At 44.3% G+C, this 27904-nt stretch overlaps 1 protein-coding gene across 1 annotated transcript in view; it reads left to right on the top strand.

Annotated features, from left to right (window-relative positions):
* wdpcp (WD repeat containing planar cell polarity effector) overlaps positions 1 to 27904 on the top strand; it is a gene marked incomplete at its 5' end in the record, with an annotated part of 63563 nt that overhangs the window by 10328 nt on the left and 25331 nt on the right. Inside the window, 11 exon segments of the mRNA XM_083923379.1 lie at positions 1115 to 1174; positions 1673 to 1787; positions 8246 to 8382; positions 10626 to 10676; positions 10678 to 10756; positions 10759 to 10776; positions 10779 to 10816; positions 18654 to 19242; positions 23374 to 23562; positions 23875 to 23998; positions 25573 to 25636. Of these exon segments, the coding sequence (XP_083779505.1) occupies positions 1115 to 1174; positions 1673 to 1787; positions 8246 to 8382; positions 10626 to 10676; positions 10678 to 10756; positions 10759 to 10776; positions 10779 to 10816; positions 18654 to 19242; positions 23374 to 23562; positions 23875 to 23998; positions 25573 to 25636 (1464 nt within the window).

Consider the following 27904-nt stretch of genomic DNA (forward strand, 5'->3'; position numbering starts at 1 on the left):
CCCCACCCACCCGACCACCTCCCTCCTCTCACCCGTAACCATTGTCTGAAACTAGAAACACCCCGGCTCACCTCCTCCTCCCTCTCCGTCCCTCTCCTCCCATCCAATCACCCCAGCTGGGTTAGGAATGTGGCAGGAATGACTGACCTTACACACACACACACACACACACACACACACACACACACACACACACACACACACACACACACACACACACACACACACACGCTCAGGCTACATCCACACTACTACGTTTCCGTTTAAAAACTGATTTCTTCTCCTGCGTTAACGCCTCGCCTCTACACTACTCCGGCGCTTCTGAGCCCCTAAAACAGAGACGTTTGGAAACGCTGCGGAGCCCGTTTTAGATTTAATTGCAGCAACTCCCAATCTGTATTTTTCCACCTTTACTGCCTTATACTCATACTCAGGCCGTCACAGCGCATCTATAAAAACGGCAGTGCTGAATGATATCATTGGGATCACTTTCAGAGCAATTTGACGAATTGACAGCGAATCTTAATCCATCTGAATTTACAATATAATAGTAAATAGAGTGTACTTCTCTCCCACGCTCTCTCCTAACCCGCACCACAGCCGCTTCTTCATATTCTTATCAATAAGAACAATGACAAATAAAAGCTTCAGCCTCCATTATCCACGATAACTGATGCATTTAGGAAATACAATAATTAAGAAAATGTGGGGTCCCCAGTCGGTCCGAGCAAATTAATTAGTCTTAGTCTTAGTTTTCACTGTTATTCCTCTGCAGTATTTTCTCTACTTTCAACTTCATGATTACACAAATGTACACAAATGGTCATGTGATGTGTGTTTTCAGGTGTGTTAATATGGACGGAGATTATTTATGTATTTATTTAACGTTGGTCTCAACGGAGATTCTTTTTGTTTTGAAACATTTTAGAAAGTTTTTTAACTTCTGTAGCAGCAAGCAGATGCCCTCGATTATTACATTTTCTGCCTTTTATTCAACCTCAGGTCTGTGTTCCCGTGGTTACTGGTTGCATTGGGTGTTTGGACCCCGGTTAACCTCCGTTTGTTCTGATTTTCTCTCCGTCTTTCTGTCGGTTTATCCGTCACGCTCATTCAGGAACTGCTGCAGACCAACACCTGCGTTCGCACCAGATGGAGGAACAAGCACTGCTGCCAGGTACACACCCACCTCAGCCCACCACCCACTGTGCACACACACACTCTCACACACACACACACACACACACACACACACACACTTCCTTTCAGCTTCAGATAGTGGCAGAAGCTGAACGAACCTCCCATGGTCCACCCCGACCTCACCTCTGATAAAGAGCTTCACTGGGCTGTAATACCAGTTAACAGGTCGTTTCAAGCTAATAAGGAACATCACAGACCCATTGTACATAAAGAATAGAATAAAAAAGCCTTATTTCCATTGTACAGGGTACAACAAAATTAGGAGTACTGCTCCGGACCAAAGAGATTTAGGAAAGAGATCAGAAGATAAAAACAACTGAAGCAAATAAACATCAACATGTTCAAATGTACATGTTTGTGTGTGTGTGTCTGTCTGTCTGTGTGTGTGTGTGTGTGTGTCTGCGTGTGTTTGTGCGCGTGTGCGCGTGTGTGTGTGTGTGTGTGTGTGTGTGTGTGTGTGTGCGTTACCTTGCAGGTGTTGCTGAGCAGTGGAGTACTGGTGACCCTGACCCTAAATGGACCTCAGCTAGATCAAGTCTTTGTCGACCGCACGTTAGTGGGCCGACTACCAGCTAACACTGTGGCTGATGGTAAGACACACACACACACACACACACACACACACACACACACACACACACACACACACACACACACACACACACACACACACACACACACACACAGAGCTTGTTTTTTAGTCTTTGGTAAACAATATATGTGTTTAAATGTGTTTTCCTCTTTAATCCCAGTGAACCCTTTGGACATGTCTGACTGGGGTTTTGGTCACTAATTAGAGCTGTTGCATAACCACCTCGCCTGGTGTGGCAGTAGAGAACGCTTTCTCCCGTATTCACTGAATGACATTATGGTTGTGTGAGGTTCACTGTGGTTTAAGCAGATTTAAGAACGCAAAAATCGGTGTTTCCACCACATGGCTGGAGCACCTACCTCTGCCCACACGCACACACAGAAAAAGAAACAGAGACATTTGCATCCAGATACTCTGTATTTTAAAACCTCTAAAACCACCATCAGCCTCTCACACTATCAGCGCCGTCTGTGTGTTTACACCTGCTCACCACACTCGGCCCACTCTCCTCGCCACTTTGTCACACAAACACCCTCTTACACACATAACAGGTGCCACAGGTGAGCGAGGCGACTCTGGCAGCTAATTGCGGGCAAATCCTTTTGTGCTGCGAGTGTCCAGGGGCCTTCCCTTAAGAGCATCCATCAGTGTTTTTCCCTCCATCGCGCGTTCCTCCAGGGAGCACCGCCCCCCTCACACTGCGCTCCCTCGCTCTACAGACCTGGCAGGAGAGAATAAGGGACCGTGGACACCGGCCCAAATCTGCTAATTATTTCTTTCTTTCTGTATCAATTATTTGTTCATAACACCGCCCTCCCTGCTTCCGTCCGGGGTCTCCAGACACCTGATAAAGCCCCTGTAGTGCACACACACACACACACACACACACACACACACACAGGCACACAGGCACACACACACAGGCATACACACACTCGTTCTCACATGTATACATATGTAATTACAGACTCATTTTTTTTATACACACACACCAACAAGCACTTACTGTATGTCTGCTCAGAAATTACAGGCACACAGAGACTGAAATACACACACACACACACACACACACAGGTACACGTACACCCACTCACCTCCCGCTGCGCCCCATTGAAAGCCTCAGAGGCACTAATTATTAGAGTAATGGTTGTGAGAGGGTGGGTTCCGGGGATTGTGTGTGTGTGTGTGTGTGTGTGTGTGTGTGGTGGTGGTGGTGGTGGTGCGGGGGGGGGGGGGGGGTATAGCAGGTTAGAGGCTGTTGTCACATCTGTCACTTGTTAAATTAGCCTTTAGACAATTTAAAGTAGAGAGTCAAACCAGATAACCCTGTCAAAAACATTCACAACGCACAATTACTGGAACAGTTTACAATTACAGTCGAGTTTTGACGTGTGAAACACGAGTGCCGGGGGGTATTTACCAAGTATTAGGTATTTTTACACTTCTGCCGGTTTCACAGTCTATCACAGTAGTTTATTGTGTCTTATTGTGCTGTCAGGAGCACAAAGAGTACTGATATCATAATGTATTCTGAAGGCTTTGATTACTGCAGAGTGTTTTTGGCCCCACAATATAATATATGACTTAATCAGAATGGAGGAAACTGTAGCAGAGTTTAAATAGCTGTGTATAGCAAAAAGAAAAAAAAAAACTTGACCGGCCCGGGACATAAAGTTTTGGGGTTATCCGTCTTTTAAGTCTGATGTAACGCCCTTTCAAAATAAGATTTCCAGGTCCAAGTGCTCCGTTGAAACAAAAAAGACAACAACCACCGAAGATGTGAACAATTACGATCACCTCTTTCATCAGTTAGACGTCTTTGTCATCCATAAGAAAGAGGTAAAACGACAATTGCGTTGTTTTTTAAAAAACTCAGATCTGTTCAAACACCGGGGACCACGGCACTGCGGCGTTGAAGAAATACGCTTGGACTCAGAAATCATATTTGAAAGGAAGTTACGTCACGTCTAAACAGCCCGATGCCCCCCCCCCCCCCCCCCTGCTTCCTACCCCTCTACTTCTTCCACCTTTATTCGGACCGCACCCATCTTTCAACTCAACCTTCATTTTGATCTCAACTACACACCTGTAACATTTCATGACAGTATCTCACACGGCTGTGACGCTATCACGGCGACGGACAGACATATAAACACCTGACAAAACACAGGATATTCATACCGGTATACCGATTAGCATTATGTAACTGTGTGTGTGGTGCTTTGACATAATGCTAGGTAGAATTGTCTTATTCTTGTCTGTATGCATTTGTATATTCAATCACTGCAATGTCAGATCAAAAGTCAAATACAGGTCTGCAACTCGGGGTTATTTTCATTTTAGATTAATTGTTTAGTCCACGAGTCAAAGTGGTGAAAAATACACATCACGACTTCACTGAGAACTTAAATTGTTTTGTGTTTTATCCGACCAGCAATCCAAAAACCAAAAAAGTATTGAATCCATTATCATTTAATTCATATCTGAGTAGCAGAAACACGACTTACTTCTAATTTTCTTTTAGTCACCTAATTGTTTCAGCTGGAGCCAAATCTAAAATTAAAATGTGAGTCGCTGACGGAGAATTCGTTTACGTTTTTGGAAACAGGATTTGACAACTTTCTAAAGCGGAAAGGTTACAGTATCTGAATGCAGGAGAAAATCCTCTTTCTGATTTGCATGGATTCGCCTGAATGTGAGGCCCGCTGCGTATTTGTCTCTGTGAGACAACAAGCAGCGGCAGCCAGAACAGTTTTTTTGTTTCGCGATGTGACAAAGCTGGCTTACCTCCCTCTCTTAAACTTTTGTGTGCTCAACGCCGGTTACCTTCCTCTTTCTACCATGAGCTCAGATTGCATCACCCACCGCAGTAGATTACATATATTTTACACCATCAAAGTATTACCGGCTTCCTTTGGCCGATGGCTGGGCCAAGTTGCACATATGCTCCACGATTAGGCATCCTTAAGTGATTTTTCATAGCTGGTTTCATTTACCCATTTTTAAATGTGCTTTGGTTAAGCCCATTGGCCTCTTATGTCAACATGCTGCTGAGGAGATGGCATTAAATGGATTTAGGGGACTGTGTGTGAGTGTTTCTGTCCCTGTGTGTGTGTGTGTGTGTGTGTGTGTGTGCAAAGGAGGATGTGTGCATGCTTTAACATGTGATTTGTTTTGTGCTTGTGGGTGTAAATGTGTGTAACTGAGGATGCATAAAGAATGGTTGCAGGCTTGCATGTATGAATGTAGTATCTGTGCATGTGTCTAAATGTGCATGTATGTATGCATATATATATATATATATATAGGGGTGTGTGTGCATGTGCGTTTGTGTGTGTGTGTGTGTGTGTGTGTGTGTGTGTGTGTGTGTGTGTGTGTGTGTGTGTGTGTGTGTGTGTGTGTGTGTGTGTGTGTGTGTGTGTGTGTGTGTGTGTGTGTGTGTGTGTGTGTGTGTGTGTGTGTGTGTGTGTGTGTGTGTGTGTGTGTGTGTGTGTGTGTGTGTGTGTGTGTGTGTGTGTGTGTGTGTGCGCGTGCGTGTGTGTGTGTGGGTCATGAAGGTCTGGCCCTTAATGCCAAATCAGCCACCTGGTCCCAGATTGGGCAACAGCCTGGTTTCATATCCCCTCCTTCATTTGGGAATGAATGGGATTAAATTTAATCCCGTTTATAGACACCCATAGAGATCAATACTAAACTGCATTTAACTTGATTTGTCTGTAATCTATTACAAAGACGCTTACTACTGCATTAAATGTTGTTTTGTAAACGCCAAGGCCCCGTTAATGGCGGTATTTTGTAATGGTTTAAGCCTTGAACCAGTTTTCATTACAAATGCTTTATAATCCAACTTCAGCGTAAGGACAGACTGACTCACTTTGACCTGATTTGAGATGTAAGTTTTTCACGTATTTTCATGCGATGTCTCACTTCCCCTCGTGAATATTTGCATATTAATTTGAAACGTTCACACAACAGGATGATTTGAAGTGTAATCGTACCAATACCGGCACGTTTATAAATACACACACGCCATGGTTAATTGGCGGTTAGATTTCTAAATCTCGGGGTGCAGCCTTACTCGTTCAACTCAAAGCAGGATATCTGAGAGACATGTGTAACAACCCCCCCCCTTTTCCATTTAATTGGTTTCATAAACAGATTAATTTGAAGGAGAGGGGGGCTTAATTGCTAATCAGCGTTTCCATGCAGCTCCTGAAGAGTTGAACAGGATCAAGTGTGTTCTTCTACCACAAAAAAGGCCTTTAGAGCCCGCAGTACGCTGACAGGGGGAGCGAGAAGAGAACAGGGGAGGAAAGAGATACAAAGAGTACAGCAGGAGGCAGTGGGGAGGATGCAGGAGAGTGGAGAGAGGAGCGGGGGAAATTAGGTTAAAGGGAAGGAATAGAAAAGAAGAGAGAAGGGAGGACGACTGAAACTTCTGTCCCCCCACTCCAAACTTATCCAAACTATTCAGTAGAACAGGGTTCGGTCGTAACGCAAAGGCAAAACACAGAGTACATGTAGAACTTTATGGTTTATTACAAAGTGCAGAAATATGTGAATTATATTTTTTCCATGCATCAGAAGAGCAACATATAGATTTACAAACTCATCCCTTTTGTTGTTGTTCTGTCTTTGTTTTGTGTTTTCTGAGTCTAGTTCCTCGGCTTGTCTTGCACAGTATGGTGTTTGATTTGCTTGTTTAATGTTGGTCACATTAATTTATCTATATATTCTTATAAATCATAAGCAGCCAGAGAGGTGACACTGGCAAATTGTTTAGTAAAGCGCTTTAGCAGAGGCGACGCTGTCCCGCTGCCCAATGGCACTTCAGTGCTCAGCTGCTGTTTGGTTTTGATGAAGAAGAAAGAAAGACTGCCGTTTTAGTAATTTATTGCATTATATCACACATCTTAAAGTGTAATTCCTGCGCAAAATCATCCCAAGGTCTTTTTCAGTGCTTGCATACATCAAATAAACCATCAGGACTGTTTTTTTTTTGTTTATGAACTATTAACTGAGAAATCTGAGTCGCTAACAGTTGGATGTGGCTAACACTGATTAGCTCGGGGCAGCAGGGTGAAAGCATTAAAACGTCTTTTTTAACCACTATACTGCTCAAGATTCAAGAAAACTTTATTTATCCCGAAGGGGTAATTAAAGGTAAGGCATGTAGAGCAGACATCTCACAACGACAAAAAAGAAAGCAAGAGTGACTAAAATTAAATGGATAAATAACTTCTGAACCTTACTGAATAAAAAAAACAGGTGCAAAATAACAGCAAACCTCTGCAGCAGCATGAGAAGAGTCCCTACACACAAAACAAAGCACCAATGGGCTCCTTCCTTTGGGATTGACTTTTGTAATCCACTTGAATGGACTTTACTATGAGAGGAGCTGGTACAGGGGCCAGTAGGTAAGTCTTTAAAACACTCTTTTCATAAACTCTGGCTTCACTAACTACGTTGTTGGTGCTTTGTTTTCTGTGTAGGGACTCTTCTCATGCTGCTGCAGAGGTTTTAATGCCTTCACTGTACTGCCCCGAGCTAATCAGTGTTAGCCACATCCGGCTGTTAGCGACTCTCCAGGATTTAATAGTTCATGCACGAAAAAAAACTGTCTCAATAGTATTTGATGAATGTAAGTTCTGAAAAAGACCCTGGGATGATTTTGTGCCAGAATTACACTTTAAATCAAGTTCATCTTCAAGTCTTGTTTAATATGAAGTCTGGGTGAATCATCACACAGTCATCCTCATGCAACTTCACTGGCTCCCCGTCCAACAGCATATACAGTACGAACTCCTTCTGCTAACATTAAAAGCTCTCCATATCCACGCCCCCTCCATATCTCTCTAATATGCTACACCCTTATATCCCACCCCGTTCTCTGGAACCCGTTACACACACACACTCTGGACTCCATTGACACCTTCAAGTCCCACCTCAAAACACACCTTTTTAAATAGTCCTACTTACCGTTTTATCCTTATCATTTATTTATCTAGCAACATTGTATTTTTGGTGTATATGTGTATGTATTTATATGTGCTGTTGTATTTCATGTTTTCTGTTTTGTTCTGTTTTTTTACATGTAAGGTGACCTTGGATGTTTGAAAGGTGCCAATAAATAACATGTATTATAATTATTATTACTATATGTGAGATTACAAAATAAGTCCTAATTTGCTTTATAAAATCGACTTTGAGGTGTTGTAACACATTCATATCTTTCTCATATTTGAACTGTCAACAAACCTCTCGTGCAACATTTTTCACGAGCGTTCAAATATGAGGGAAGGTGTTAAGACGCATTTATAGGGGACTTTCCCCGAACAGTAATTAGATGCTACAGCGCGCTGACTGGTTGGCGGGGGCGTACAACTGGAAAGTGGTTATTCTAGTTTTGTTTTGAATGATGACATTCAGTGACATTTGTGGTGATGTCATCCCCAGCGGTGCTGAGCGATCGGCTGATCCTGATGTCCTTCCTGGAGCAGAGCCAAGTGGCTGCAGTCTACCTCAACCAGAAGAACCAGGGCTCCCCGGAGACTGGCAGGCTAACAGACAAACTCTCACCCTCTGAAATCAAGGTGCAGTGGAACGCATGGAAGGAGTGCGCATGAGTAATGTGATACTGTATTGACCATTTCTTACATAAAATGTTTTCAGAAACACATTTTTGAGTATCCTATCGTGGGAACAACTGCGTGAATTTAGCGAGAATGTTACTGTTCATGTCAGGAGTTAAACCAGTTAGCTACCCGCTCTCAGAATCAATCCTAGCTAAGATTTCTGTGTGGATTGTTGACACCCGTATATCCTCTCCACAACAGGTGCACAGAGTCTGAGTAGATTGTATGTAATCACCATGGAAACACGGCCCTTTGGTGTAAATGTGCCTCTGCCTCTCTGTGTATTAATCTCTCCTAAAGGTGATGCATTGAGAGGCCGTCTGATCTGCAGGTGTTTTTTGTAGGTGTTAGTAACAGGTCTCATCATGTGCCGTCCCCCTTCTTCCCTCCCCCAAAACAAAACTACAGTGTCCTCCTTCACTAGCTGGCTAACCACTAACCCTGGCATTATCACATTACTGCCAGGCCCTTTTGTTAAGGTGTGTGTGTGTCTGTGTGTGTGTGTGTGTGTGTCCGTGCATGTTGGTGTGTATAAAAGCAATCGTTCCTGCCGTGCGTCCGTCTCCAGAAGCAGAGCCCTGATAAGACACCCCCCTCCACCACCACCCCATATTGTACACCCCACACCTCCGTCAATGCATGCGCATACAACCTGCGTGTGCACACGCACGCCAAACGACCCATCCCCCACAACAAACACACACAGAAGCACACATACACATCGCCCTGGTCCAGTGGGCTAAGCTGGGGAAGGGAGAGTGGGGGGGCGTTGAGGGGGGGGCTAAACTAATCCGGCCCACAGAAAGTGGTTTTTGATTATTGCTGACCAGCAAACGCCAGCAGAAAAAAAAAAATAGAAGAGGGAAGAGATGGGTAGGGATGGAGAGGGGGGTGGGGGGGTGCAGAGATAGTGTGTTATTAACCCGGTGATTTTCAGATTTTTTTTTCTTCTTTTCCATTTCTAATCTGTCAGTGATCTCCCGTTCAGCTGTTTGGGGCAACTCTTTGTTCCCTTTATCATCAGATGTACTCCCACCATTTTAATTCATCTCTGCATTTTGTGTCCAAAGCAAATTCACCCCCCCCCCCACCCTCCTGCTCCCCCAAGGGGGCAAGAAGGGCAGTCATGGACCACTGAACCTCCAGCTTGTCGATTTGCTAATTTCTGCATGTTTCTGTGCTTGAAACTTTGTTTTTTTGTACTGAGGGGTATTTTGTTTTTTAAATATAAATTTCCAAAGAGGAATTCCCGTATTTCTGCCTTTCAGTCAGGTCCCAGCCGCTCGTCTTCTACGACCGAGGTCGTTGACATGCATGTGTATGGCTGCACGTGCGCTAATGTGTGTGTTAGCCATCGGCTCTGGTAGCTGGCTCATTGTGTTAGTGAGTGTGACTGGAGATAAAGAGTGTATGAAGTGTGTGTGTTTGTGTGTTTGTGTTTGTGTGTGTGTGTGTGTGTGTGTGTGTGTGTGTGTGTGTGTGTGTGTGTGTGTGTGTGTGTGTGTGTGTGTGTGTGTGTGTGTGTGTGTGTGTGTGTGTGTGTGTGTGTGTGTGTGTGTGTGTGTGTGTGTGTGTGTGTGTGTGTGTGTGTGTGTGTGTGTGTGTGTGTGTGTGTGTGTGTGTGTGTGTGTGTGTGTGTGTGTGTGTGTGTCTTACAGAGTAAGACCTGCAATTTCACCTGCTTTAAAAGTGCTTCTGGATCTGTTTAACGGTGTGTGTCCTCACTTTGTGTGCGCTTTATACCTCTACATGTACATGTGTATATATGTGCATACATGCATGCATTCATGTGTGTGTGTGTGTTTCTGTGTAAGTGTGTGTGCCCCCCCAACCACCACCACCCCCCAAGCGCCACGAGAGCTCATTACTGTGCGTCTCTTTGTTGTGGCCCGTAGAGCGTGGCGGACCTTCCCAAAAATATGCACATCACTAAAACAACAAGCCCGACAGAACAAAACACACACACACACATACATTAATAATGGAGGATAAAAAAACAACCTTAGACATCAACAAAAACAAGATGGGGGAGGACATGAGTGATTTTTCGGGCTACAGATGTGGAAGTTTCAGAGCCCTCAGGTGTCGACACACACCACTACAGTAGGTGAATCACTAAGTTACTCTGATAACTTCCCCGTCGTCCTTAAGAGATGTTTTTACTCATTCATACTTGTGTGTGTGTGTGTTTCCATGTCCAGGTGGTGTGTGTAGAGGTGAGTGGGCGGAGTCGTAGGCTCCGCAGACACGTGGGTCCTCAACCGTCTCCAGGATGTGGCGTTCTGCTGGTGGGACTCGGAAGAGCCCAGTGATGACCTGTGGCCCTGGACTCCGCGAACACACACAAGAACAACTGGTACTGCTCAGCTGTTCACCTACTGAAGGCCTCAAGGTACACACACACACACACACACACACACACACACACACACACACACACACACACACACACAAACTGGGGAGTTCTTGTGTTGATGTTCACAGCAGTAACTTGAGTATGTTCTTGGTGAGTGTTGGCTTGTCACAGATTCTGTTTCTGATTCTCCAACCACAAGCTAGAATTAAATGTAGGATTTAAAGTATTCAAGTCACAATTATTCTAACATCGAGCATTAAATCACCAGGTGGACTGTTGTACCAAGCCATTCACCATTTTTCGAGAACCACTTCCAGTTGAGAACCGATAACGAATTGGAACTGGAATCGTTTGCCGCTGAGCGCACGATTCCTTTCATCAATACCCCGCATGTTTTTACAACAATGACGTCAAAATCATGCGTCTACGCTGCTGGAAACTAGAAGGAGTCATGGTGGAGAGGAAATAAGGGTCCAAAGCTTGGCAACACCAGGTATTGTGACGTAAGAACAGGAGTGTCTGTAGTAATAACCTACATATTCGTGAATTCGGTATCCTACATATTCGGGAACCTAAAAATAAAGCTGTTGTCTACCAGCGGACCTCACTGCCATCAACAGCGGCACACAGAGCTCCAGACAGCCGGCAATAAGAGTAAAAACATCACACACAACACACAGTAACGCAAAGATTCACTCACTTCAGTTGTTTCTGTGACATGAGAAATACTGATGTTTAAACGTACAAAAATGTCCAAAATACACCATAGACCATACCATAACATAGAGCTGTTGACCCAAAATGCCACGCCACTGAAGATAAACCTTCACGCGGATCGCCGCCTCAACAGAAAAGCAAAGTCGAGTCAATTCGAGTCGAGTCAGCACCCTGTAAAACATCGTAACTGTTACATATCCCACCTTTGAGCCGTCAGGACATGGCTGCTTAGATACAGAGCTGTGTGACAGAAACCAGAAAGGATTGCTAAAATATGTTGTTGCCTTGACTTCACTCAAAGGACCTCATGATATAATATTCATAATTGTGTTTTTATCAGAGTAGAATCACCTGAAAGTAGAATGAGCCGTTTATATCCACATGACGAGCGGGTCCTCTCGTGTCCAGAACAGACTTTTTTTTCACCGTAGATGGAAATATGGGGTATTTCGTATTCACCATTGGTCCATTAATGCCTTTGTTTTTGACCTTTAACCCTTGACTTGGAAGAAAATTGGCTAATTTGTTGTGTTTTTTTTACATATTCAACAAAAGCAAATGAAATGATGCTCACTGTAATGCTTTTTTTGCCTCAAGAAAATCATTCACCTGCTTGCTGCACTGATTTAAGTTGATAATGTGAAGGCCACGCTGGGGTGGGAGGTACGGCGTGAAGGAGAACGCCTACACATCCACACACACTCAGACGTACACATATTGTCATGGCCTCTGGCAAAAACCCCTACCCCGTAACTCGATTCTATGTCAACGTAGGATTTGTCCTCGTGCCAAAAGCAGATGAAAGATCCCAAATTACCAAACTGGGCTTAAGTCTATACTCCACGTACTGTAAGCATATGCAAAGTATTTCACCGCACCAGAGAGAGGAAAGTCTACGAGAGAGAGAGAGAGAGGAAAGATGAGCGTTACCAATCGCATGCTAGGAAAACAAATCCACGCAGGAGGGAATGAGGGAAGGGGGGGCCACATGAATATTGAAATAAGCAAAGCAGATGCTGTTCCCTGCTTTACCGCTTCTTGTTTTTGGAACGCTCTTCACATTTATCACACTCCTTCACCTAGTTTATTCTCTCCGTCTCCTTCTGTCCCCCCACCACCACAACCACCACCACCACCACCCAGTCGTCCTTCTCCTCCTTCTTCCTCCACGCTTCAAGAACATTAAAGTGTCTTCGTGGGGCTGCGGCATCGCGCTCTAATGAAAGCGTTTGTTGTCATTTTCAGATGCGCGGTGTGAAATTAAGCGAGCAGTTTATGTAAGAGCCGTGGCGGGAATCAAACGCCGGGCACACATCGGGAGACGCCAGCTACTTCAATCACTTCAAGCTCATATATATGTTCCTTTTGTTCAGTTCGCTATCTGCCGCACTAAGCCAATTTTCTAGCCAGTCTCTCGGCATTAAAAAAGTCTGATTTCTTTCCCTATGTGGTCTTAATTCGTATCCCCCCCCCCCTCTCTCTCTCCTCCTCACGCTGATAAGTGGAGCTGTGGCATGCAGGGGGGTGGAGGGTGGGAAGGAGAGAAAAACACATACATAGTTTGTTTGTATGCATCCAGTTAACATTTTTAATTATCCTTCCTTAATGCTTCCCTCCTTAACCCCCCCACAAACACACAAACCATTCCCTGGAATTTATTAATCTTATTGAAAAGAAAACACCAAATGAATGTTGTATGTTTTTTTTGTGGTTGTATGTGAGTATCTTCATTTTAAAGCGTACATGACTATCCTGTTATCTGTCACGAAACAGTTTCTCTGCATTCATGTGATTTCTGTTCATCATGAGCGACGTCATGGAATTTACATCTCACAAAACAAGAAAACCCTAAACATATAATACAGCCTTAACTAAAATAATTAGCATAAAAGGAAGATTTAATTGCAATCATTCAATCTGTACTACATCTCCTCGACAACACTACGATTAAAAGTATGCCAGAAGCTAAATTAACAGTATGAAATGGCCTCTAACCATAAAAAGCTGCAGAACTGAATTGGTACATTAGAAAGCACATTTTCCAGCAATGCACTGCAATCATAATGTGCACCATGAAAGGGTCGGGTGTGGAATCCAAAGTGCAGAATTACTCCCAAGCTCCGCCGCTTTTAAAAAATCCCAGTGCTTCCACAGTTTCAGGTCCAGTGGATAATGTTCCTCTGCGCTACAATTATGATCAGTGGTACCAATTATGACAGTTAAGGTGTGAGGAATAGTTTGGTTAGTAATCCAACTGTGCCTGTGCATTTTCCTCACATCAGTACCTCAACACTAACCCTAATTCACACACCTAAAACTTCCCAGTCCCCCCCTCCTGCCTCCTCCTCCCCGCCAACACTTCCTCATCCCTTCATCCCTCGACTCTCCTCCGAGTCCCTCCGTCTCTCTCTGCCCGTCTCTCCCTGTCTTTCTCTGCTCCGTGAGCTGAAAATTGGCTTGAAAAGGCCACTGCTGTGAACAAGGGCCAGCCACACAGTTGGGCCCGTCCGCTTTATCTTTCACGCCACGGAGGGGGAAAAAAGGTGCCGGCGAGAGAGAGACAAGAAGAATGGAGAAGAATAGTTTTGACCAGTCACTGAAACCAATAACCAGGAGAAAGCTACTTACTAGAGGCCTCTCTCTCTCTCTCTCTCTCTCTCTCTCTCTCTCTCTCTCTCTCTCTCTCTCTCTCTCTCTCTCTCTCTCTCTCTCTCTCTCTCTCTCTCTCTCTCTCTCTCTCTCTCTCTCTCTCTCTCTCTCTCTCTCTCGCTCTCTCTGCTCTCTTTGCATCTTCTCTCTCCGTGTCTCCACCCTCTTTTTCTCTCTTTTACTCACTCCCATTCCACTCTTTCTCATCATCTTTTGTGCATAATTCGGTCCGTCTGCATCCCTCTCTTTCTGTCTCTCTTGCACATCCTTTCACGTACTCGCTCGCTCCCTCTCTGACCTTATTCATCGTTTTTCTGTGTTGTGCTCTCAGAACCAGCGATAACAGTACCTTAACATGTCACTTTATATTCTGGAGAGTCTATAAATATATATATATTAAAATGACACATGCGTACTGTATATCAGAGGTCCTTTCTCCACACTGCTTTCGAAGACTGCCTGTTGTTTTGACTTCCAGTAGACTTTGTTCATGTAGCAGTTTTTAACAGAGGTGCAAAGTCTTTAAATGATAAAAGAGTTGGAGATAAACTGAACAACCTCAGTATTGTGAGGATGAGCTGTACTCTCATACTCCTCCCTGCCACCTGCCACTAATCAGCTGCAGATTTCATTGAAACCAGTGCCATTATTGATTCTTTACGGTCCGATTCCTTATCGATTGCCTGAAAAATCTGCTAAACCTGCCGTCGTGGCGCTAATGTTTTGACCTGTTTCTTCTCCCTCGTGCTGAAAGTTTCCAGCAGCGTCGACGCAAGAGTTTGAGGTCATTGTTCTGCAACGTGCAACTGCCAGAAAAACATGCCGTCACCTATAGAAGGAAATGATAAGCTCGGAGGAAAATTATACCGGTTCCAATTTGTTACTCAATTCTTTCCTCCATTCCCATCCCCACAGATGAATCTGTCTGTCATCATTTGTCCGGTGTTCATGTCTCATCATGCTTACTGCAGCACAAGTGTTTGCAGTTTCTTGAAACCCCACAACCCCTGAAAGTCTTTGAGTGCCATGCTCTTAATCTCCTAATCAGCTGTGTTGCCTTCAGGGGCCTTTTTGCTCGCCTTTGCTCGGTCCACACAGAATGTAAAAACGTGAAGTGTGGCCGTAAAAAATGAACCGGGGTCAAAATGATGCTGTGCTGACTGAAATAAATGTGACTGTAAAAGAGTGTGAGATGCAGTTTATGCTCTACATGTTACACTGTAGCACTGGTGAGATTTACAGACTGCATCCTTTTTAGATATCGCACTTTTATGAAACACTTAAAAGGCAACTAGGCATTCAAAGTCCAGGTCCTGTTGAGCTCAAGGCACAAATCATGTAGCTGCTGTTTAGGTGCTGAATATTTGATATAAAGAACAAACAGAGACAAACAACAATTCACACCTACGGGCAATTTAGAGTCATCAATTACACGCGTCTTTGTCTTTGGACTGTGGGAGGAAGCCGGAGAACCCGGAGAAAACCCACGCAGACACGGGGAGAACATGCAAACTCCACACAGAAGGGCCCCAGCCGGGATTCAAACCAAGAACCCTCTTGCTGTGAGGCGACAGTGCTAACCACCACATCTCCTCTGACAATAATGGTGTTAATCCCCCTTTTTTTTTAATTTATCTCGTGCACCAAACTTCAGATTAAGTTTCCCATCTGGAATAATAAAGTGACTGAACTTTGTCTGTATTTTGTGTCATAATAGTAACAAACACTGATCTCGAACTCTTTGAAATGTTGGCGGTTGCAGGTTGAACCAGGCTGTGCAGTATTTGCTGTTCTTCCTCTGAGCTTTAGCTGACACTGCCCCCCTTCTCGTTCCCTTGAAGGGTCACCTATCGGGGGAGGCAAAGCTGAATCAGCTGCACCTCATCCCTGATGGTGCCACGGTGGCATGCTGGCACAGCGGGCACTAGCAAGCCAGGGACGGGATGAAAAGCTGAGAGGATGAGATGTGGTTGGGAGGGAGGGGGTCAGGGTTTGTGGAGTGGAAGTAGGTCTTGTGATTCCTGTGACAGCATTCTGTGGTGATGGACTCAACGGACCCTCGCTCGCTATGTGTTTGTCCGCGAGTTTACTCAGTGCATGTGTCACTTTGTCCCTGAGGAAATGTAGCCATCCAGAGAAACCGCACCCTCCCGAGGAATACCCAACCTCGTACATGAATTGAGCCCCTCGAATATACGCACTCACAAACACACACAGCACCCACCCCCTGGGGAGCAGCAGGAGCTAGCTCTGGGGGATTATGGAGAGGAAGAAAAAAGCTTTCAGGAGGACAGTCATCTGCTTCTCTCCTGCTGTAGACCACGGCAAAAAAAAAAACAAACTCCCTTCCTCCCTCTAAGTCCCTTTTTGGCAATGCCTGCCAAAAAACTGGGCCGGGCAGCTTTGCGAAAGGAAAGGAAAGACAGGCAGGCAGCCGATCCTTCTTTCTGTCTACACTGCGAAAAGAAATGGGCTCATTTAGCCAAAGCTGCCATGGTCAATGCAGTGCTCTGATAGAGGCTTTGGTTAGGTGAAATCCCTCCTACAAAGCTCTGTTAGTGACTGTGGAACTGTTGGGCTGCAATTTAGCACAGGCTGACGTCTCCTGTCATCCGCCTCCTCTTCCTGGTTCCTTGTGGGTGTTTTATCGACATTACCACCCGTGACACGGCCTTTCTACATCAGTGTCAACCCTCGCTTGCTTGCTTGCTTGCTTGCTTGCTTGCATTGGCAGGGCCATTGTGCCCACTCCCACCACCAACTGGCTGTGGAGCGAATAATCTGAGTTATGAATTTGACCATTTGTCTAATAAGTCCAAGCTTTCTCATCCTCTTTATATTCGAAAAGGGGGCTTGTTTCTTGTCCGTCACCATGTCTAGTGTTGAGCTCTTGGCTCCTCACGCAGGTAAACAGAGGAGGTTGTTTATCGCCGGGTGCTGGGTGCCAAGCCGCGGCATGCTCAGGGAGAAGATGTTGTTGACCTTGAGTTAAAATGGAGCTCTTATCATCATCTGTCTTGATTGACAGCCTGCTGTTTATGAGCAAAGTGGAAGGCTCTATTTCTTCCATCTCCGGGGGGGTTCGGGGCTGCTGTCATGGTATGGCTCATTTATTCGTCTCTGTTTTTTTCTCACACTTGTTCCTTATACGTATTTTATTCAAAGACGGGTTTTATCAACAGTACTGGCACAGGTCAGCATCTTACAATCCCTAAATAGAAGAATATGCTTAAAAAAAAAAAAAATTACAAGTTCAAGTTTGCTTTGTGTTGCCTATAAGATGTGTAGTGGCACTTGACTGCTGAGAGGGTATCGGCTGAAAACTCCCTCTGACCCACTCGCAACTCAGGAGGGAGATTTAAGGACGATACAGGAAGAATAAAAACAAAACGTCGGACTTCATCTAAGCTTGGTAGACTTGTAGTGAAGTATTATTTCCCGCTGTTTTTCAGAGTTTAACATTTACAGTATGCTGAACATAGACTCATACTGGATAACATAACAATACTTTGGTCGATGTTATGCTCCCTGGATGTAAATATAACTTATTTTGTCTTTTCAGTTGTCTGACTAAAGCTCTATTCGGACGCGATTAGTTTAATGTGGGGACGTAGGGTAAGGTCATTTTTACCAGAGGTTTTAGTCCCGTCAGAATGCTTCATGTCAGTAATTATTCTGGAGAATGTCAGTAAAGATACAATGGTTTTCACCTTCTGTAAAACCATCCGGAAAGAATCCCTCAGGTAAAACTAGTCCCATCTGAATACGACCCTCTGTAAAACATATCTTCATAGTCCGTCATATCCCGTTAATGCGTATTTTTCCACATTTTGTTGAGAATGGAAGCTCTTGTAGAAGCACCCATCACTTTTCTTTTTTTTAGATAATCAATTCTGTCAATTAGTTTTGTGTTTACTTAACTTTGTTGTAGAAGGAGATTGAAGGAGACGGGGAGATGACGTCAGTGCGTAAATCGAGTAACCCCTCCCATCTCTGGCAGAACATCATCTCATCTTCAGCCTCTTATCCGGGGTGAGGTCGTTGGGGCAGCAGCTTTAGCAGGGGACCCCAAAACTTCCCTTTCCCGGGCCACATTAACCAGCTCTAACTGGGGGATCCCGAGGCGTTCCCAGGCCACTGTGGCAGAATACAGGATTTCTTAATTCTGTTAAATTGGCCATTTATATTCGAGACGTCTTGGTGTAAAAAGAATTTACCCCATGGCTCCACATTAAGCTTAATACTGCAAAACAATTATATCAGATGGATGATTCTGATTCATGCAGTTTATTTTCTATTGATATCCATCCATCCATGCATCCAATCATCCATCCATACATGCATTTGTTGAAACATATTTGGTGTGAATGTGTCATAATAACTGTAAGAGAAGAGAAATCAGTTTGCATTAGATGTTATTGTGCATCGCTAGGTCACATCAGATTTATAGGTGAGATGTTTAAGTATCAGTTGAACACTTTCTGAAATCGTTCTCTTCCTCTCAAAGGTCCTCGGCTCTCTGCGGACAGAAGGCGATCCTCTGGACTGCCGCTTCAGCCTGCTGCAGCCCTACCAGCTGCTAACAGTGGAGCTACCTGCAGGACCCCAAGGATCCAGAGACGGTTCCTGGGCCGAAGCCTGTGTTTACGAGTGTGGCCGAGGGCGCCTTCACCGCATGTCTGTCACCCGCATCCCGCTTCCATCCCGTCCTGTCTCCTGCTTACGTCACCCGTCTGAGACCACTCTTCTCCTGGGCTTAAGTGACTCCTCCTTGGTCCTGTATGACCAGCGACGGGGGGTCTCTCTACTGGCCTCCTGCCCTGTGCCGCCTACCCTCCTCGCCTGGCACCCTGCTGGGGCTGTGGTCGTGGTAGGGGGAGGGCAGGGGGACCTGATGTGCTTTGATGTGGGCTTGGCACCTGTGAGCATGGCACTGGTAGCGGAGGAGGTAGCTCCAGCTGCCACGCTGAGACTAGATCAGCACCTGCGCTGCCGTGGAGACCTGGAGGGACTGCAGTGGACGGCAGGCCTGGAAGGAGATGTACTGATGTTGGCCTTCCATGGGGGACCGCTGGCAGCACTGAGATTCAGACTAGGTGGGTGAAATGACAAAATGACTTATAGCAATATTTGTGGAATAGAAACCAACAAAAACAGACTTTATGTTAATCCAAAACACAAGATTCACTCTCAGTTATTTCTATGACGTTAGAAATACTTTCAAAAATACTAATGTTTAAAAATATAAAAAACTGCCAAAATGCACTGAGCTACCTCAAGCCTGTCCCGAACAGCCACCGGAGACGCACCTCAAGCCGGTAGTCCTGCTGTAATGGAAACCCAAACCCTTGCTGTGATGATGCGTCAAGTCAAACCGAGTCGAGCTGTGCTGACACACCGAGTCAAACCGAGTCGAGCCAGAACTTGTCTTCGGACGCACGGATTAAGATGCTGCCTAGAGTAGCCCCCCTTACATGCAGTGATTCAAAATAGGGAACCTGTACGAAGCTTCCACGCCACCACAATCGTCTCTTCCTGGTGAAGGCGTCCCCTCCTCCGTCAGACGCTCCTTCTCTGTTTGAATCTGACACTCTGTCTGAACCCCGCTGTGTAAATACGGCTGCTGAACGGGGTCGTCCTCTTACCTCTCCACTGCTGAGGGAAGTTAATTTGTTGACGGGCGGGAAGGTTAGCAGGAGTCATGCTCTCAGAGGTCATTCAATAATCGCCCCGGGGCAAGAGCCCCCCAGGTGCATCCTGGGATGCATTTTTCCGATAAATCGTTTACAGTGGCTGCGCAGTCCCTCGGGGCCCCCAGATAAAGTTTGCCAATCAAACTTCCGAAGCAGCCACCTCACCCTCTAACACACTCACTCACTCACACACACACACACACACACAAAAACACACACATTCAGCGTCTTTAATTGTGACTTTGGAAAGAAGATGTGACAGTGGCGCGCGGCTCTCTGCTGAAGTTTGAAAGCAGGAGTGTGGGGGTGGATGGAGGAAGGTAGAAGATTGTGCATTTGAATTTGTGTGTGTGTGTGTGCGTGTGCGTGTGCGTGTGCGTGTGTGTGTGTGTGTGTGTGTCCAACTGTGTTTGCCTGTGTGCAGGGAAAGGGGAGGGTGTCTTCCAACAATAGCTTCCCCTCCTCTGATCGTCTGCCAAGGTTTTGATGAAGAAAGTCACTGCACGTCTTTTCTCGATGATAATTTTTCCCCCAACACGTGCTTGTGTGTGTGTGTGTGTGTGTGTGTGTGTGTGTGCTTATTCTTCTATTTCTGTGCTTCTCTGCTCACACACACACACACTCCAACACGTTTGTTTGTTTGCTCGCGCTCCTTCTCTGTATTGACTTGTTTCATAAGGCCCGCTACATGACAGAAGGAGTTGAGTCGGGAGACGGCGAGGAAGAAAGACTTGGCCGTGCTCCAACGTCTCTTTTTTCCATAGGAGGCAGCCCTCCCTTGTGCCCCCCACCCCCCCTACACACACCACCCTCCTGCCTGCACCGAGTTATCTCATCTGGGCACACGTTGGCCACGGCTGGGCCTGCACCGGGACAGGCTGACGAAGGGCAAAGCAGGGAATGAGCTGCAAAGCCTTTTTTTTTGACAGGATGTGAAATATTTTTGATGTTTAATGAAGAATTACATAACTAGTGTTAAAAAAAGAAAGTAAGGGGCGCAAGCTGAAGCAGGAAAAAATTCTCTGCAGGCATATAGGTAACGTAAAGAAGGGCCTAAACTGAACAAGCTGCTGTTTTATAAGTTTATCTAAGGAAACAAACAGCTTTTAATCGACTCGTGTGTCTACTAAACCCAAAAATGTTAATTATTGACTCGTCTCATCTCTAATTTCTTGATATTTCCATCTCTTATACACACATTTAAACCAAACTGTGATTTACTGAATGAATGTGCAACACTTTAATGGCTAATTATCTCATCTAAGAAGACATTAATGCTCTGCTGTCTTTAATAATTTAATACTTATCCTAACAGTTCAAGTCTTTTGTCAGTAGCATTGACGGTGCTGCTCAAATAAGTTAGTGTAGACAGGTGTGGGAGAGAACTGACTTGTCCTTGCCATTACAATGATCCATTGTCTCTGATTAGAGTTCGCTTAGAGCAGACGTTAACGCCCAACTCAAGGACCCCTAGACGCACGCACACACACACACACACACACACACGCACACACACACACACACACACACACACGCACACATAAACATAGACACACAAACCGCACTACCCTCAGCTGATGTATTAGCCACATTAGCCCGCTCTTAAGGGGATTTGGGGGCTTGCTAATTGCCAGCTTGTCATTTTAATTGCTCAAACACCCCCTCCCCCTTTCCACACACACGCACACACACACACACACACACACACACACACACATATACACACATAACTTCTCCAATTAATTAGACAAGAGTCGGTGGTGACTTTGCCTTCCTGCAGCCTGGCCCATTGACAGTACTGCTGTCAGCAGTCACCTACACTGTTCAGTGACTATATAAGCTCAACTTAACGTAGCATTTATGTGGAAATATTAGCATTTTATTTGGCAGTGAAGCCAGTTTCAGTTAAAATACACTTGTCAACACACACATCCGCCTCTCCCAAAAGAAGTAGCACTCTGCACATTCAATTGTCCATTGTGACTTGATCACCCCTGGTATTCAACACCTTCACCTCCCGTATGTGTGCTCCCTAAAGCCACAAGCACACACGTGCATTTTGACGCGCAGAACGAGACACCTCTGCTACCGGGAAGAGTACAAAACCCGTGTCCTTCCATTATTCAGCAGAGTCGTAGTGTGCTCACACACACACAGACAAAAGCATAATCAATCACCTCTGGTCAAAAGGTCTAATCAGTTGTAGCATTTCTTCTCATACATAGTGTATGCTCGATGTTGTTTTTCAGATGTGTTTAAATAGATGGTGAGGAGGAGACACACACACACATACACACACACACACACACACGCCAAGGATTAAACAGACTCATTGATTGACAAGTCGATGTCCGTCCAACCAATCTACTGCTGCTTCAGAGTTCAGACCGATCCACTGGACGCTTCAGGAATAATCTGCATGATCACACACAGAAAGGGCTGCTGCGTGCCTCTGTATTCAAGCTTTTCTTTTTTTGTTTAACATAAAATTAGATGAAAGTATAAACTGTTTTTTCAGTAGCTGCATTTGAAACTCGCAGATTAGTACTTTAACATCAGTGCTGTGGAGATTTATCAGCGACACAAACCAGTTTAAAATCAAATTGACTGACTTTCTTATGATGATCAGAAGGTCTTACTTGGACAAAACCTAAAATAATTTATTAAGTTGGATGTACATTTTTAATTTTCAAACAGGAAACACACTTTTCTTACTTTGTTTCTATCGCTTTTGGTCGACAAGTCCGAGCCCCTCTGGTTCTGCTGGGTCTTGTTATTGGCTCAGAAAAAAATAGAGCTAATGCACAGTGATCTATTCATTATTTAATACCTATTTATTAAACAGCATTAATAAGCACATAATGTCTGTGCCTGACACGGCCTAAAAGCTGGAGCGTGGATGAGGCTGTTCTGAAGGCACCCACCTGTCACTCACATAACCACACCCTTAATTACGTATAACTTTAAGCCTTAATATGATTCAAGATGGTGAGTTTTTTAAAAATGCACCCCTGCTGTAAAGTTGGGGATGTTAACATGTAGGTCTTTGGGGACTGACTTGCTTTTAGAGCCTCAAGTGGCCGTTTGAGGGACTGCAGTTTTTGGCTCTCCAGTGTTCAGAGTTGACGCTTGATCTCCAATCATGAAGTTGTGACTTTTGCCTTTTCAACACACTGTTTCCAGGTCCAAGCCGGTCCAACCCTCGTATTTTAACAATGCTGCGAGGCTGTGTTCCCCGTTGTTTAAACAAATTTGATTGAATTGTCATTTTACGGCTTTCCTATCTGATGAAAATTTGCCTCACTGAAGAAAGAAGTGATCTTAAAAGCTGCGTTTTGTTAAGCAGAGTCTTCGGACCCAGACAAAGTATTTTGAAAGGGTGTTACATCAGACATAAAGACCGGACAGGAGGTCCCCATATATAAATGTTATATCATTTCCTCAGACTGTCAGAGACATGAAAGAGATCCTGGTGCCGTTTTCTTTGCTGTAGTTCACATAATAATAAACTAAAACCCTGACTTGATGTGACAGGAGCTCTGACCGGAGGCCAGATGGGTCCTGAGGAGATGCTGCAGCAGCGGCTGCGTTGTGGCCAGGTCAGAGAGGCACTGGGCTTCCTGGAGGCCATGGACTGGAGCATCATGGGAGACGAGTGCTTCCGAGGCCTGAGCTCAATCACCAATCACCTGCTGAGGCTGGAGCTGAACGCGGAGAGAGAGGGTGCGTCCAGCACTTCCTGTTAGATAGTCGTCAGTAGCAGCAGATTTATTTTTCTAGCGTCGTAACAAAGAAATAAAGGAGATAAAATAGAAATACAAATATATATATATATACAAATTATATTTAACTTTCTGTTGCTGTTAATTAGAACTTAATGAATAAGGCTTTCTTTGCTCGAGGGTCTCTGTTTTGAAACGTTATTATATCTGAATAATCTTTCCTATCTTTCCCAATGCACTAAATCTTCTAAATCCTGATGCATTGTATTGTCATTTATTTATATTTCTGTGTGTTTTTCTGCTTTGTCTGTAGCCCAACTGGAAGCAGCTCTGGGTGTGTTTTATGCCCCGGCTGCTCCTCTCTCTGATGTTGTGATGCTGGAGTACAGGGATCCAATCAGCAGCTGTGCCCGCCGCTTTTTTCACCACCTTCTCAGGTATCGCCACCTTCTCTGTGCTGTTGCTGTGCTCAAAATTTGATCATCTGAAGTGAGATAAATGCCGTTTTAGGCATCTGCTGCCCTCTCTTAGTTGATTAGTCGACTAATCGATTGTTTTGAACTTCATTTACTAAGATTTCTTAAGCTGATGAGTCGTTTTTAAGCTTTTTCATGCTGATCTTCAAGAAACTTTTAAGCAGATCTCTATAAAACATAATATTTAAAGTAGAGCTTTTGCATTATTCTTTTTGGAGAAACTCAGTTTTACAGATCTCTTTATTAAATAGATTAATCAATAAGTCGACCAATAGGACATTAAGTATTATATTAACTGTTTTGGTAATCAATTAATCGTTTTAATTCATTTTTTAAGAAAAAAAGGTCAAAACTCTCTGATTCCAGCATTTAAAATGTGAATATTTACTGGTTTCTTTCATGAATATCTTTTGAGTTGTGGACAAAACAAGACATTTAAGGACGTCATCTTGGGCTTTTTATTGACATTTTTCAGCATTTCCTGACATTTTATGGACCAAACAAGTAATCAAGAAATCGAGAAATGAATCCACAATGAAAATAATCTTTAGCTGCAGCCCCGGTCGAGTAAGAGTTTCTTTTATTGATCCTCCATCGTGCTACAGATCAGTAATTATCTAATCAGTGATTGAAAGCTGCTGCGTATGATCATGAAAGCTCTACATAAACAGACTAATATACTAACAACCAGACTATTTTTAAGGCATTACCAGAACATTTAATCGGGTGCAGAATTAGAATAATAAATAGCGTCCAAAAAACATGACATCCATTGCAGATACAATTTAATACTGCCTATTTGCCGCTCACTATTGCTATTTTAAAAAATCTAAAAAGGAAATTGATGCAGCTTTGAGTCATTCATAAGGCAAAGCACCTCACATGCACCTGTTTAGACTGTTGTTTCATTTTCCCTTCTGCCATGAGAGCCTTTTGAAATGCCTGTTTGACTGAAATAGACCCTGTTGTTCCCACACACTGCTGCTCGCTGCTCTCCATCCTGCAATTACCTCCCGTTTTTCCTCTCTCTCTCTCTCTCTTTCTTCTTCCTCTGTAGCAGAGCCGGAGCGTTGTTTGGCATCCCTCCTCCTCTCCTCTCTTATCACCTACCTGCATTCTTTTTCTCTCCATCAACATCAAATGAAGGAAGCCCCCCACACACCTCCTCTCGCCGCTTGTGTTTGTTTGTTTCATGTTGGCTCTAGACAGGGAAAGTTGAGGTGTTTTGTGCTGGGAGATACAGCTCTCTCTCTCTCTCTCTCTCTCTCTCTCTCTCTCTCTCTCTCTCCCAGCTTTAATTCTGGATAATAGGACGAGGGCTCGCTACTCTCAGTTCAATTATTGACAGTCTTGTGCGCAGAGGAATGGGTTGATTGAAGTGTGTCTGTGTGCAGACAGAAAGGAGGAGGAACTATGTTCTACTGACCTTTCCATCTGCAAATCTAAATGCAACAGCGTGCATTTTTCTATACTGATGTTTGTCTTTTCTTTATTGTCAGGCTGTTGTCATTTAACTGTCCCCTCTCTCTCCGCAGACACCAGCGCTTTGAGAAGGCCTTCCTCCTCGCCGTAGATTTAGAAGCCAGAGATTTATTCATGGTGAGTGGAAAGTACATTTCTGTGACGCACATATCGAAAAAAAGGTTGCTGACATTGTAGTAAAATCCACTTTGGGATCTTTAGAAAGGAATTTATAATAATTTACAAAATTACGACACTATCATGGCCAGAAATGGAATCAAATTACAAAAAATTACATTAATTTAGCGACTATTTTATCCCTATTAACTTACAATAAGTGCATTAAACCATGAAGATACCACCCAGAAAGTGCAAGAATCACACAAATACATACAAATTAATTAAATAAGATTCAGTCAAATTACAATTTGCAGGTCTTAAAAACTCTTATAAATTCAGTTTCCCAAGAAAAAAAAGCCCCAGAAGGTCTCTTCATCTTCATCTTCAACCGCTTGTCCCTGGGTTGGGGTTGCGGGGGGTGCTGGAGCCGATCCCAGCTGACATCGGGCGTGAGGCGGGGTCCACCCTGGACAGGACGCCAGTCTATCGCAGGACACATAGAGACAAACAGAGACAGACAACCATTCACACCTACGGGCAATTTTAGAGTCATCAATGAACCGAACACCTGCACGTCTTTGGACTGTGGGAGGAAACCGGAGAACCCGGAGAAAACCCACGCAGACACGGGGAGAACATGCAAACTCCACACAGAAGGGCCCAGGCCGGGATGCGAACCTGGAACCTTCTCGCTGTGAGGCGACAGTGCTAACCGGTGTTCATTTGAATTAAAAGAAATCTTAAATATTTTCTTTTGCCTACTGTAGGCAGTAATTTTAGTTATGTAAGTTACTTTATGCACTGATAAACTTCGAGTTCATCATTGTTGTTGTTGCAATAGTGGATTGTTGGTGCAGGAGGCTGTTAAATACTTTTTCAGTCGTCACCATCAGACCGGTCACAAACGCTTGCTCTTATCATCACATAATGGGCTTTTTTATACCGCTTATCCGGGTCCAGGTTGCATTAACTTACTCAATTATATCATTAAAAGAAGACTGGACGATATGGTGATGTATATATAATTTGTTAAACGATATAAAAATGTCTATTGTGTATATTTTTCGATATTGTTTCTATGGCAATGACAAAAGAAACAGCAGCTGAACTTTGTTACAGCGATATTTACTCATCATTTGGGTGACGCTTTAAATTTTTCATAGTCTTCCAACCAAAACAAATCACGGTGCACAAACAAAGTACACATCTTATATCCTCACAGACAGGATGATAAAACCAAACTCATTCTCTGTTTCAGTCATGTGGTGGTAAAAGGTCTTAAATGTCGCATTACATTTCACTTGAAGCCTTGAAATTAATCATAAACTGTAAACACACTCTTCAACACTCCTCCGTTCATATTTTGTGGAAACTATATAATATTTTTGTCACAACGTTTTAAGAATATGCTTCACCTCAGCTCCAGAACTCATGCAGATCAAGACGGACTTAATATAAGACGTTGTTCTTTTATTAAAGAGGTTCTTGTGGCATCTATCGACAGTAAAGACACGCACAGGAAATAAAGGTGTAAGTGTACTCCAGCCTCTGTTACCCATTTTAATTGTTCAGTGACTGTTGTACTTGTTAATTTGCACATGATTTGTAAGCCACATCAGAGTGTGTGTGTGTGTGTGTGAGAGAGTGTGTGTGTTGCATGTCAGAGAGCAGGTGTGATCTCAGTATGGGCCCCTATCTTTTCACAACCTCCATGGCCTCGGCTCGGCCTTTTCCTCTGCTCTCATCTTCCCTCTAACTCGCTCTTTCTTCCACTCCACGCTGAAATGCTCTTCTATGTGTTTGACCCCCTTTTTCATGGGGCCCCCCTTTTGCTCCATGCTTCACCAACACCCTAGACATTAATACAGACCCCCATACACACACACACACACACACAGACGCACACTCACACACACTTGCTCCCTCAATCACACTGATAGCACTGGTTCCAATTACCTCCCCACTAAGTAGTGCTGCTGGGAAGCCGAATTGAAAAGGTGGAGTCGAGCCTGTGGACCTTGAAAGAGCGCAAAGGGAGGAGAGGAAGGGAGGGAGGGAGGAAGAGAGGGGAAGAGGGGAGAGGAGGGGAGGGGGGGTAGTGGTGTGGATGGAAAGCTATATGACGGACGCAAAGAAAGAGAGAAAGGAAACACAGTATTTCTGTCACTGTGGAGGTGTGGAGAGATGATTGAGGAGGGGAAGAAGGAAACAGGATGTGTACAGACGTGGAGGTTGAATCATATCTGCTAATAATTCAATGTAATTATAATAATACAATGATTATTA

This window comes from Echiichthys vipera (assembly GCF_963691815.1).
Source record: "Echiichthys vipera genome assembly, chromosome: 11".
Lineage (NCBI taxonomy): Eukaryota > Metazoa > Chordata > Actinopteri > Perciformes > Trachinidae > Echiichthys > Echiichthys vipera.